Here is a 14,605-nt window from a genome sequence, read left to right as displayed (position 1 = left end):
AAATACTATAAATAAGAAAAACACTCCAGACCTAGTGATAGCTATACAAAGATAATTTATTTTACAGCAGCTGACAAAACCATGTGAATTATAAATACAATCATTATCTCTTCAATGTTTCTATGATTATGTATTACATATACAATAAAAAACAAAAGTAATAAGAAACATACACAAATGTTACCTTCCCTTATATATGAGGGTATCTAAGACCCAAAATGCTCCAGCTAATATCTTTTCCTTTTTTCCCACCCCTCCTGCTCTGCCCCTTGAAACACATTCACTAAGAGGGAGAGCCAATTTCCTGTCAATATCTCTTAAATGAAACTATGGCTTAGGTCTCTATCTTTATCAGTGACAATTTTAACTATAAAAAAATGGCATCTTTATAATATACATACATAAATGTATACTAAAGATAATTCTCCTAAAAGCCCAGGTTATACAAACAAAAGCAAAGAATCCCTTTTTTGTCTGGAATCAAGCCTGGTACCATTATTCAACCAGGATCTATGAACATAAAATACCCAACAATTGTATCTCCATTTTTCTTTTTTAAAGAAATCTTTCTGAGTGTCATATTTGCAAATGACACACACCTGTCAACTAAGTAGTTTATAGTCTTCAGGTCAGCATGTAAAAAAGACATTTTGCAAAATCTGTGAAATTCTAATAGTGTACTGAATGGAACAGTAAATGGAGTAGCATTATATACAGTCCACAATCACTTATATACTCAGAGACTCAAGTACTATAATTTTAGAAATCAAGATAGGAAATTATGAACAAGACTATAAGAGTCAATTAGTTCTCTTTTTCAATTAAGAAATAAAATGTGCTAAAACTGAGATTACTATTATGCCTAGTTTTCAGAGTGAATGTCATAATTACTTGTCACCATTATTAATGTTAACACTGACAACAGCTGAAAAGGGCACTTACCATTATCACTAGTGATAGATGGATGACTCATACAGACAAATATGTAAACAGGTTGAAAGGTATGCACAACATAATCATTAACCTACTAACTGAACAACAAAAGAGTGATTCAAACTAAGACATCCCCCACCACCACCACTACCACCTATGTCATATAAAACAAAAGCAAGTGGCTACTCTGGGCTCTAATATTCAAAAAGGCTGTATGATTTTATTGACCATGAAGAGATCAGAACTTTTCTAGAGGATAATCTTTTATAGTATTGTAGGTTTCACAGGGTTATCAGGAAACTACTGAGCCATCATATTTCTTCTTTAATGTCCAATAGCACTCTGAATGACAAATATAACATTCTATTTATCCTATTTATCTTATCTTTTTTTTTTTTTTTAACTGAGATACTGGGGAACTTCATGCACATATTTTTAACACATAATCAAGAGAAAAAACTGAACTGGGAACTGTAAGGAAAACAACTTTGTCATATGTACCCCAAAATGTAGTAAATAAACAATGAGCAGAGATATGTTTTTACTCTTTGAATACAACATCAGGTCCCTAGAGCTAAGCCACAAGTCAACAGCATGTATTATACTGAGAAAAAGAACTCACTTTATTAAGTATCAAGAACAAAATCCTCCACAAATGTCTTTTCTAATAGAAATCACCCTCACTGCTAATTTGGAATTTGGAGCAATAGCCTTTTATTAAACTGTTTACAAACAGCAGTTCATACATCAGACTACATAATCATACATCAAGCTGAGATGACTGCATTAGCCTCAAATAGACTCAGAGAACCTCAGTGGGGATTTTTAAATACTCTTCCTTCCAATTTTACCCATAATGCCTTGCAATGCAACTTAATTTTTTTTGAATTTTATTTTATTTTATTTTTTATACAGCAGGTTCTTATTAGTTATCTATTTTATACATATTGGCGTATATATGTCAATCCCAATCTCCCAATTCATCCCACCACCACCACCTCCCCCCGCCCCGTTTTCCCCCCTTGGTGTCCATCGGTGTCTCTATTTCTACCTTGCAAACCAGTTCATCTGTACCATTTTTCTAGATTATTTATCTTAACTGGGAATGATAAAATGCTTCCAGAGACGGAAGTTATTTTCAAGGTTCATTTCCAAAAATTAATTCAACCAAGATCTCTCTAATTCAACTTAAAGGAAGCTGTATAAATAATGACGCTTTAAAATATAACCTATTTATCCTTTTAACTCCAGTACATAGCATAGTCCATGGCACTTAGCAGGCATTCAACAAATGTCTGCTATTGAATAAATGCATCACACCACGGACTACAAGATTATTTCAATCCTATCATGAACACATAATCTATGCAAGATAGTTTCTTAGTAAAAAGAATAAAATACCTGGTGATGGTGAATTAGGGTAAGTATTTGGTAGGCGAAAAACATAATAGATATATGATGCGAGAAGGCTGTTTCTGCCATGCTGGTCATGATTTCCTTCCAAGTTTTTGTGAAGCCGATTTATAATTGATGCCATGGCTTCAAATGATGCTTGACCTAGATTTACTTTTAAGAAGGAGGAAAATATTTTTCCATTAACTTTTTTAGACTGTAAGTTCCAAAAAGATCAAGGTTTTGCCTTCACTATATGCATTAAGTATAGTGACTACACACAGTAAGCATATAAAGATGATATTTGATATTAATTTTATGGTATCTATTTGATACTGTATTAACTGAATCAAAAATACTTTTAAAAAAATGAGAAAAAACTACTTTTAATAATTTAACATGAAAACTATGTGGCTTTGCTTAGTGAGAAAAAAAGAATCATCAAACAGTACCCACTACTTTGTAAAACAATACAAAGCACATGATAAGTAAAAAATCTATCTTATATATAACCTTTGAGAAGTAACTTCTCATTTTAAAGATGACTCTGAGAAACTAAATACCATACATTGAGCACATGTTACTTTTGTTTATAAAATAAAAATTACCAATAAAAGTAGATTATTAAAAATATTAACTTAATAGAAAAGAGCTGATAAGCAACTTAATTGAAGTGAGTAGCTCTGTAAAAGGATTAGCAGGAAAAAAGGGTAGAAAACCAGGTTGAGGTAAGGCTATAGCACATTAAATGCCAGGCTAAGTAATACCTACCCAGCCATTCAAGTCAGTATATAACAAGAATTTTGCAAAAATTGGGAAATTCTGGTAGCTCAGTGAATAAATGGATAATCCAAACAGCCATTCTGAGCAACAGCACCTCACATTTTATGATTTATTTAATCAAGACAGGAATTTATGAACAGATTATGAGGCCAATTAAGTTTTCCTAAAAGTGGAAATATCAGATAGAGTGGTCATTTAGGAAGATTAATCTATATATACTGAACTAGAAGAGAGACTAGAAAGAGAGAAACCTAAGCAGGGTTTAGCAATCCTACCTGTGTTCCTGTTTGACTCCTTTTCCTTTTCTTCATAGTAGCTATTCCAAACCATCAGAATCCTTCTCAAAACTAGGTCCACTTTACTCCCATCTCCACAAATCCTACTTTTTATCTCAGAGTAGAAATTTATAGAGCATGAAAGTCCTGAAGTTTTTACTATAAATTTATCAGAATCTGAAACAATTTTTAGTTCCTTTCCAAAGGAAGCAGTGCTCGTCTCCTACATAAGAATGATCTATCCACCTTAATTTTTGTCCTACATGCTTGCTTCATTAATTAAACCCTCTTGCACCTCTATACAGATTCTCAAAGCATATAAACATGCTCAAATCTCTCCACTCTTATGCCCTAATCAACCTTGCTTCCTCTTCTAACTAAACTTCTCAAAACAGTATAAGCTTTTTGCATTCCTTTCATTATCTGCTGTTTATTACTAAATTCTCTGTAATCTGGTTTCTACTTTCACTATTTGACCAAGACTATTCTCGTTAATTTCACCAGTGGACACTTCTTCAGTATAGTAGATAAGAGTGGGACTCTAGAGTCAGTTGCTTGGGTTTGAATCTTTAGGTAAATTTTTAAGCGTATGTTCATCATTTTATTCATGAAATCATGAAATTCATACCTATACCTAGAGTTGTAAAGATTTCATACATTAATATAAATAAAGTACATAGCACAATTCCTGGTACACTGTAAGTGTTGGGGAAATGTTTGTTACTATTGTGATTATTTTACCTATACAATCTACAAAAATGAACGATGTTAACTTTTTTTTCTTAAAACCTTCTATGACTTCGGTAACATTACTCTCTACAACACCTCTTCAGTATCTCTTAAACTACCCTCTCTTCTCTATCCCACCATCACTGTCTTTTATCAGGACCACAGAGTTTTTGTATAAAATTCAAGATTTCAAATCTGTCTGCCTGCCTCCAGATTTTCTCACTTTCAATCTACCTCCGTGCAAAATCATCCTTATAAAAGCCAACCTAGTCACATTACTTTTCTAATTAAGACCAGACCCTTCAAAGGCTATTGATTCTTACAGAATAATAGTCCAATTTCCTAATGTGTCAAGGACCCTACTTCACCTCCCCTACGACCAATATCATCTCTAATCACTAACCCTCCAATTCATAACTAATTACTTATAATTCCCCCGAAATTTCCAGTTTAGTTTATCTGCTTGTGTACTATACACATACTGTTTCATTTCCCTGGGCTAGTTATTTACCTGTCAGACTCCTACTCATCTTTAAATGTTCAACCCAAGAATTACCTCTACTTACAAGTGTCCCTAAAAAAAACTCAAGGAGTTGAATACTACTCTCCTTTGTGCCACCACTTAATACGAAATTTCTATAACAAGTTAGCTGAAATTTCTCACAAGCTCAACTACTTTGCAGGATTGGGTGGAAGCTGTTAGCAAAAGTAAAGGAATGAATCTTGGAAAAAAGGTAGGAAACCTGAAAACCTCTCCTTCGAGAACAACTCACAAGAAAAAGAAGATAGAGATTTTGAGTCAATGAAGAAAATAATAGCTATATTAAGTAGAGGATAGCAGATGAGTGAAAATGTAGATTATAAGTCATGTAAAACACAATATGATTTATCAGTTGCATGTTTTCTTAACTAGTCTATGAGATCCTTAAAATCAGAAACCATGCCTTGGTCAGTGCCTATCACTGTATGGTACATATTAAGTGCTTAATAAATATTTGGTGAGTGAATAAATAAATTTGTCTTCATAATTTGAGTAGAAGTCTATATGGCACATTTTATAGAAACAAAAGTTATCATTTTCCAGCATTAGAAACAAGTAAGTAACAACGCCCCACAAAGTCAAACACAGTCCTTATAGAGATGGCAAAAAGGAATCATGGTTCTATTTCTGTAAAAGTTAGAAATGTTGAATGATAAATTTCATGATTCCCCCAACACAGGTAAATTACCTATTTGGCCAGCAATGACAGGAGGTCTAACAACTAAAAGTATCAGTTTATCAAGCAGAAGATAAAGAAATCGGACCACTGGTTCCAACTGAGATGAATTCAATGCTGCAATACTGCTCTTCAATTCATTTTCTAAGTTATTTTCCATGATTCGCATGTCTCCAATTCGGACTGGGAACATGTGTTCATCCAGAGCATTCACCAGAGCAAAAAACTTATCAAGATAAGGATCCTAAAACAAAGAATGAACAGAGGCACTAAACAATTATAACTTCATACATTCCCCAAACTATGGACCACTGATATCTCATATTAATTGATAATACAAAAAAGTACATATTAGTATATACAAACATTGTTTCCAATTAAATACTACATCTATTCTCAGCTATTATTGTAAAGTGGCCACTTCAAATACTATTGATTACTCAAAAAAACTATTGATACTAGGATTTTTTTTTCCAGTGTGAGTCTGCCTTATTGTTTTAGAGCTCAATTATTATGGCGAGTGTGTTAGCAACCTACCTGAGCCCATTATTAATTTATTACCTCTTAGCTCCATCCAAACCCACCATCTTTTCCACATTTTGTAATTCTGGAGCTAGACTCTTCAAACTACATTTGTCCTTTGTCAGCTGGCTTGTGATAGGCTCTGACCACAGAGGGTATGGGAAAGAGTCTGCTAGGCTTGAGGAGTTAGAAGGGAATCTTCTTCCTCCTGTTTGCTTTCCTAATGGCAGCAAGTAGACGTGCATGCTGTCTGTGGCTCAGAGGTGAGGGACATGGGCAGCAGTGGTGGCTCTCACAGTTCCACAGCAGGAGCTCTCTACCAAGCTTCCTCAGTACTACAGCACGGCAGGCACTGGGCTCCTGTAGCAGCGGTGTCCTCTCCTCAGAGGTCTGACACATCCTTCAAGATCTTGCTCTAGGTTTCTAGGTTCCTTCCTCCCTTACTACTTTCTGCAATTGCTATCTTTGTTACAATCAGAATTCTCTTTTAACCCATTTAGTAGTGAATCACCTTTAACTTAGTTAACAATTATTTATTTGCAGATTTTCTCCACTCAAATTACTGGCAGTTTCTATCTCCTGACTAAATCCTAACTGCTATTATTTAACCTCCTTCTACACTGACAGAACCACAATCTTATTTAAAGCAGTAATGTGCGTGCTCTTTGAGCCTCCTTTATACCTATAGATGACCGAGTTCTGACCAACGGATATGAGAAAAAGGCTACTGAAACTCTGGGAAGACTTTCACTTAGTTAACAATGAAAATAAACTTTAAGAAAAGGCAGTAATGCTAAACAACTTCACATTTATAATTTTAATACTGTTCTAATTTTTTATGTTTTAAATGAATAAAAATAATTCTACTGAATTCTAACTATATATCCAGTAAATTTCAAAGCGCCTACAAGCAAAGTACAAAACATCATAAAAAACATTTATTGTCTTCAATTGATCCTTTAAAAAAGATTATAATACATGATAAAATTATATTACAGACTTGTAAAATTTATAAACTTTTGAGTTTCAGTCACAGGACTGTGAATGGCAGGGGGCTACACACTAGACACTTTCACTCTATTCTTCCTCTACATTCTATAGATTCTAAATCATCTCTATGAAATATTTTGCCCCAAATCCTTCTTTGTTACATTAAGACAATACATGTATCTACCTGCTTCCATAAAAACAAAGTCAGGAGTAAAACATAAATATATTACCAACACTAGAAAAAGAGAACACTAACAATGATTACAGGATTCAAAAAAACATGAAAAATAATGTATTTGTATATTAAGAAGATATCATGTGATATTAAGAATAATTTTATTAAGGGAAGGAATATATTTAAACAGTATACTATAATGTCAACCTTCTCATTATCAGAAGAATAAGGTCTATAGGAAACATAAGCACATCTAACAACAGAAAAGTAAAAACTCCACTGGAGCATTATTTTACTAGGATCTACCTGCATACTGCTAAATAAAATATATATACTACCTTTTTGCTGTTTGTTTTTTTTTGTTTTTTTGTTTTTTTGGCTGCGTTGGGTCTCCATTGCTGTGCGTGGGCTTTCTCTAGTTGCGGTGAGCGGGGGCTACTCTTGGTTGCGGTGCGCGGGCTTCTCATTGCGGTGGCTTCTCCTGTTACGGAGCATGGGCTCTAGGCATGCAGGCTTCAGTATTTGCAGCACATGGGCTCAGTAGTTGCGGCACGCAGGCCCTAGAGCACGTGGGCTTCAGTAGTTGCGGCATGTGGGCTCAGTAGCTGTGGCGCACAGGCTCTAGGGCACATGGGTTTCAGCAGTTGCAGCACACGGGCTCAGTAGTTGTGGCTTGCGGGCTCTAGAGTGCAGGCTCAGCAGTTGTGGCGCACGGGCTTAGCTGCTCCGCGGCATGTGGGATCTTCCCGGACCAGGAATCAAACCCATGTTTCCTGCATTGGCAGGAGGATTCTTAACCACTGCGCCACCAGGGAAGTCCTTTGCTGTTGTTTTAAAACATGATATAGAGCACCCTGTCTTTTTACTTTCCCTACCTCACTGTGCAGAAAAGAGTTAACATAGCAAGCTTAAGACATTTCAAAGGCCTGCTTAGAAGGTTGGCCCTTGGCTGGCATCTGGGAACTTGGATTTCAGGAGGGTTCCCACTGATAGGCGATTGTTCACTATACCTAAACTGTTTGTGCAAGCAATATGGTTTATGCTTAATACCTGCTTTCCTTTTGCAAATCTAGGATTTTGGTATGTGTTAGGCAGAGGGTGTCTACGAGACAAGCCTATGGTAAAAACTCTGGGAACTGAGCTTCCCTGGTAGACAACATTTCACATATGCTGTTTCAACTTATCCTCTATGACTCCAGTAGGAGAAAACTCTTGGAAGCCTATGTTCTATTTCCTTTAGACTTGACCTCTTTCCCCCTACCATATTTTGCGCTATATCTTTCATTAAAATAAATCACAGCTGTGAATATGACTATATGCTGAGTCCCGTGAGTTCTGCTAGAAAATAACAGAACTTAAAGGTGGCCTTGGAAACACCTGCATACCACCCCTTGCCTTTTCAAGTCGGAGAACCCACGTATTCCATTTTGAACACCCGCCTCGTCTCACTCTACATTTTCTCCCTGGAAAATCACATTCACTAGTACAGTTTCAGCTATCACATTTATTCTGTTACCCCCAATCCTAAACTCCTAATTAATTACAACTGCCTATAGGACATCTTCATCTGAAGTGCACAGGCACTTCAAACTCAAAAATAAACTCATTATAGCCCCATAATTTCTCTCCCTTAGTATGCTCCCAAATTTACTTCTCTCACATTTACTATTTATGTTAGAAATCACCATACACCCTAAATTCTGTGGCATTCAAGGTCCTTCATAATCTTTTACCAGCCTGGTCTTCTATGCTCATATACCATGATTTCCCACATACTTTAAATTGCAGTCACACCAGATTAATTACCCTTCCTTCAGCAGATTACTGCCTCTTTGCACTTGCTTTTTATCAATTGCATTGTCTACCCTCTCTCTGTATGGTAAATGCCTACTCACCAACGCAACAACTCAGTTCCCATCAAAACAAACAACTCTCTCTCTGTACTTGAAAAGGATTTAGTTCATATATCTAACATAATACTAGTTTTATTATAATTATTTTTGCACTTCCCCTTATTTCACTGTAAGGTACTTTAAGGGCAGGCTCTTTCCTTCACAGGTAACAACGTCCCTGACCTCACAGAGTTTACAGTCTAATGGGGGAAAGAACCAATAAACAAAGGATATGAATGCATTTATATGTACACACACACACACACACAGTGACAGAAAGCAAAAGTGCAAGAGCATGCAAGTGAAAATAAGAAGCAGTAAGGAGTGCAGGGTAAGACGATACAGAGTGATGGAGCTGCTATGTTTAAAAGAGTCACCAGCAAAGGCTTCTCTGAGGTAAGGAGAAGCCTTAATGAAGAGAAGTCAAATGAATGTGAGAAGGAAAAGCATTCCAGCTAAAGAAAGAGTAAACACAAAGGCTTTGAGAAGAGCTTGGCACATTCCAGAAATATAGTGAAAAATATGGCGATCCCTAAGAACCCTTTCCATTTGAAATATCTAAGTCTATGAGAAATAAAACGAGCTGGATGATGGTTTTTCAACTCTAATTATTCTGCTATGTTCTAGAAACTTAGGGGAAAAAAATCACTTAATTTTCAAAATGAAGTAAATAACATTTTGAAAAGCAAAATATTTGCTTTTGTTCATATTAAATGATATTTTATTGATTCCTTTAAAAAGTAACTTCCAAACCTATACATTTTTAACTGATATATAGTCTCATAAATCTTATAGCAGACAAAACTGATTTAAGTTCTGGACAAAATGTTCAATTCATTTAAGTGAAATCTGATCACAAAAATTATTAAAACTCACTTACCTGTGTATGGATAGATGAAACAGCAACAACTTCAACATTAAAAACACCTTTGTGATTATCTACCCATTTCATGCCAGGTAGAGGAACCTATAAGATATTGAATACAATGACCACAGATGCTTAAGTTGATTATGAATTCTGAAACAAATGTGAATTATGAAAAAAACTTACAATATCTCAATGAGAAAAAATACTGTGGAAATATATTCTATGCACTACAAATAAATGTAGAACTTATATTTTGTTCTTATTACAAAAATCAATGTTTCCTACAAGAGAAGTAAAAGGCTCAAGGAGCAAAAGGCAGAAAATATACACACAAAATTCTATCTTCCCAGAAACATATACCTTTATATCATTCCAAATCTTCCCTCATGCACGTGTATTTTTAAATACACCCTTACGTAGGTGATATATCAAACATATTATATTGAAACCTGTTTTTCACCTATTACATTGTGAATCTCTTTTCATGCCAATAAATTCACATCTACAATATCTTAATGGCTTACAGTATCCTATTTTCTTTATTTTAAACACTTCTATTATGTTTTAATTGGGCTTTAAAATATTCATAAGCAAAGGAAGTCTATTGTTTTAAGGACTGGAAAACATTTTTTTCTGATATAAATTGCTAGCAGTGTTAATTAAAATCATATCACAAAAATTATTTTTAAAAGGGAGTACATCAGTTCTCTCTATTCTTCCTGCTGAGTACAGCTAAAAACCCTGAACATGATACATAAAATAAACATAAAGACTGAAAGGGGAGAGAAGGATGCAGACGGGCTAGGGACCTCAGGATACAAGGAACTATAAGGCAGTGTTTCCTGGGTTTTAGTTTTGCCTCATGTATCCTGGGCTAGTTGCTAGAGAAGCTGGCAACCCAGAATTGCCAAAAGAAACAGACAGAAAAAAAAAAACAAAAAAAAAACTCCAGGAAAAGCCTGCTCCCTCTAGTGAAATGCAACAATTGCCCTAATCTGGCCAAACACAAGGAAACAAATCACAGCCCCATTCCACCTCCATAGGCTGAGTGAGAAGCCTAGGTGTCCACCCTCAGCTGGCTATAATGAAGTTTCTCAATCCCTACCCCACCCTCACAAATACTGTCTGGTATCAGAGAAGACAGAGATGGGAACTGGTCCCAGTACAGTGATAAAAAGTACCTCCACTAATTGTGGGGTCAGTGGAGGCCAAGCAGGGAAAAGTAACAAGTTTCCCCCTCACCCTCACAGCCAGGGAGGTGTCAACTGAGGCCCAAAATCCTACCTCCACCCAATAATAAGCCACCCCCAACCCAACGCGGAGTGGGGAATGTGAATCTTTACCTCCACCTGGCAACAGCACCTCCCCCTTCTGCTAAAACACAAGACTTATGTAAGATCTAGAGTCATAACATAACACCCAAAATGTTCAGGATATAACAAAATATCACACATCATACCAAGAACCAGAAAAATTTCAACTTAAATGAGAAAAGACAATCAACAGACATCAATATTTAGATACTGGAAAGATCTGACAAGGAGTTTAAAACAGCCATCAGGGGAGGAAAAAAAAGCTCTACAAGCAATTACAAACATCCTTGAAACAAATGACAAAAATAGAAAGTCTCAGCAAAACAAAACAAAACAAACAAAAAATATATATACATATATAGGAAGATAGATAGGATTTCTTTCCCATGGTTTTATATTTTTATTATATGAAGAAAATAAAACCAAATAAAGTAAGTTTCCTATTACAAAATTCAATACTAAGTAGGTAAGAAATGCAATATCTTTACTGAGGCAAATAATACAGGTATTGAAACTTTAAAAAAGAAAAAAACGCTGGTGGAGTAAATTGAAACTACTCAGCACAAGAAACAGTACTAGCTCTTTCAACCCAAAACACTCATTTTCAGCTTTAAAAAAAAGGACACCCAAATAAATTGTGAACACATACTTCTTTAAAAACAGTCTGCAGCATCAATATCTTCTGGGCGCTTGAAGAAATGTAAATAATCAAGCCCCAACCCAGACCTACCTCATCAGTAACTCTGGGAGTAAGGTTAAACAACTGGTGTTACTACAAACACTCCAGGTGATTTTGATGCATGCTAAAGTAAGAACTACTCTCTTTAAGGATTCTAACAAATAGTGTGGCAATAGGAATGGCATAATAGTAGCAGACACTTCTTTAGCACTTTTCATGTGCCTGGTACCATTCTAAATGTTCTACGTACGATTAATCATTCAGTCATCAACATAACTCAATTATTGTAGGCATTAATTATTCTCCTCAATTTACAGATAAGAAAATTCAGGCAGAGAGACTATCTTAATCAGCTCAGTTTGCCACAACAAAATGTCATATACTGGGTGGCTTAAATAACAAATTTATTTTCTCACGGTCTGAAGACTAGAAAAGTCCAATATCAACGTGCCACCATGGTCAGTTTCTGGTGAGAACCCCTTCCTAGCTTGCAGATGACCACCTTTCACTGTGTCCTCACACAGCCAAGAGAGCAAGCTCTCTGGTGTCTCTTCTTACAGAGCACTAATCCCAGCATGAGGGCCCATCCTCATGACCTCATTTAAACTAATTACCTCCCAAAGGCCCCCATCTCCAAATTCTATCACATTGGGGGTTAGAACAATTTAGTCCATAACAGAATAAGAAACTCACCTGAGGTCAGTGGGAGCTGGGAGTGAAATCTTGGATATTATGTTATACTGCCTTTCAAAGGTATATGAGATTAGAAAAAAAATCAACAACAAAAAAACTTTCATAATCCCACACCCCTTTGAGAGCTAACTTTGCTAAATTTGGTGTATATTTTCCAAACTATTTCCACCCAGTTGCTGATATATCTACATATTGAGTTTGGTTGTCACTACATTATTTGTTTTTATATTTTTATTACAGATGTCCGATTGGGATATTTAAATCTGTATCACTCCTCTTAACTACCGTACCACTGTATGGCTGTACAAAAATTTAATTAAACAAACCCTTGGTCGACATCCAGGTAATTTTCATTTTTTACTTTTTGCTAATACCAATAATCCTGTAATTTTCTTCTTTAAATTCATACAACAAATATTTACTGAAGTCTCTACACAGGTTTCTAGGTACTAGGGTTTCAGGATAAACATAACATCTGCCCTCAGGGAGCTTACTACCCATTTCTTGTAGAAAAAAAAAAATAAGAATTTCAGATAGTGATAAGTATTTAGTAAATAAAAATGGATTAAAAATGACAGACTGTATCAGCAGTGTGGAGGAAGGAAGGGTTGAAAATTCATGGAGTGAGGGAAAGCCTCTCTGAGGAAGTGCTATTTGAAATATATAATGAAATAAATATAATGAAAAGACTCCAGCCATGAGGAGATCATGAAGAAGAAAGACAAAATTCAAAGACTGAGAGGCTGGAAAAAATTTGGAAGAAGCTGTAAGTACGGAACAAGGGGTGTGGTGACAGTAGAAGATGACGCTGGAGAAGTGGAAGAGCCCAGGTCTTTTAGAGATTTCCTGTAGGTCACAGGAAAAAAGATCTAGATTATATTCTAAGTACAATGAAATTCCGAAGGAACATTTTATTTTGATAATAAACACTAAATCTTAGTAATATAATGCTGAATGAAAAAAGCAAGTCTCAGAGGATTATTTATAGCATAATAACCTTTTCATTAAATTCATAAAATAAGCAAAGCAAACAATGTATTCTTTAGGCACACATATACCTCAATTAAAAAGTAGTTTTAGACATTTCCCTGGTGGTGCAGTGGTTAAAAATCCGCCTGCCATTGCAGGGGACACGGGTTCGAGCCCTGGTCTGGGAAGATCCCACATGCCGCGGAGCAGCTAAGCCGGTGCGCCACAACTGCTGAGCCTGTGCTCTAGAGCCCGTGAGCCACAACTACTGAGCCCACGTGCCACAACTACAGAAGCCCACGCACCTAGAGCCCATGCTCCACAACAAGAGAAGCCACCACAATGAGAAGCCCGCGCACCGCAACGAAGGAGCAGCCCCCGCTCTCCGCAACTAGAGAAAGCCTGTGCGCAGCAACGAAGACCCAACACAGCCAAAAATAAATAAATAAATTTATTTTTGAAAAACAAAGTAGTTTTACTGGGGGGGTTGGGGGGGGTGGTGATTGAGATTGGGAGATTGGGATTCACATATATACATTAATATGTATAAAATAGATAACCAATAAGAACCTGCTGTATAAAAAAATAAAATTAAATTTAAAAAATAAAAGATTCTATGGGAAAAAAACCTTACAGAAAAATGGTCTGAGAGTATCTCAGTCAACAAAATAAATGGCCTCTCACGCACTTTATTTCTGGCCCAGAGGCTGAGATGACCATGGAATTCTTTTCCTTACCATACAGACTATTTATACTCAGTTTTATTTTACCCCAACTCTGTAGTACTTTTTTTAAATCATTTTTTTCTCCCTAATATTTTACTTCTTTGCTTGTTACCATATCTCTTTGCAGCTCTACGTTTCTTATTCTCAAAATCTGATTCCTGGCTCACCCCCCTGCCCCCACCTTCCCAGAAATGACTGGAAATACAGGTGCATAACCAACTCAGAAGATTTTTTTTTTTTAAGTTCAGTACATGAAACCTCCAACCACATCTGGCCATTCACCATTCCAGACATTTTGGTAGGTGTTGATTTGCCCCTAATATTTTGATGTTTGTAATATACTAAATTCTCCATTAATCAGAATGGAATATTCTGGTTAAATTTCTAAAGAAGATAAACTTTTTAATAAACTTTTGCTCTTGCTGGAAATAAAAAAAGTAGTTTTAAGAG

General features: G+C 35.8%; 1 protein-coding gene across 9 annotated transcripts in view; it reads right to left on the bottom strand.

Moving 5' to 3' along the window:
* Positions 1–14,605, bottom strand: part of DOCK7 (dedicator of cytokinesis 7) — a 185,493-nt gene that overhangs the window by 74,648 nt on the left and 96,240 nt on the right. For 8 of the 9 annotated variants that reach the window (XM_061184108.1, XM_061184109.1, XM_061184110.1 and 5 more), the window contains 3 exons: positions 9,789–9,875; positions 5,342–5,573; positions 2,335–2,499 (listed from right to left, as the gene is read on the bottom strand). In XM_061184108.1, the coding sequence (XP_061040091.1) occupies positions 2,335–2,499; positions 5,342–5,573; positions 9,789–9,875 (484 nt within the window). Of the gene's footprint in view, positions 1–2,334; positions 2,500–5,341; positions 5,574–7,379; positions 7,790–9,788; positions 9,876–14,605 lie in introns of those variants that run through there. The other variant, XM_061184116.1, reaches the window with a different exon arrangement.

Source organism: Eubalaena glacialis, chromosome 3 (assembly GCF_028564815.1).
Source record: "Eubalaena glacialis isolate mEubGla1 chromosome 3, mEubGla1.1.hap2.+ XY, whole genome shotgun sequence".
Taxonomy (NCBI): Eukaryota; Metazoa; Chordata; class Mammalia; order Artiodactyla; family Balaenidae; genus Eubalaena; species Eubalaena glacialis.
The sequence above is the reverse complement of the archived record's forward strand: the minus strand, read 5'-3'. Positions and strand labels throughout refer to the sequence as shown.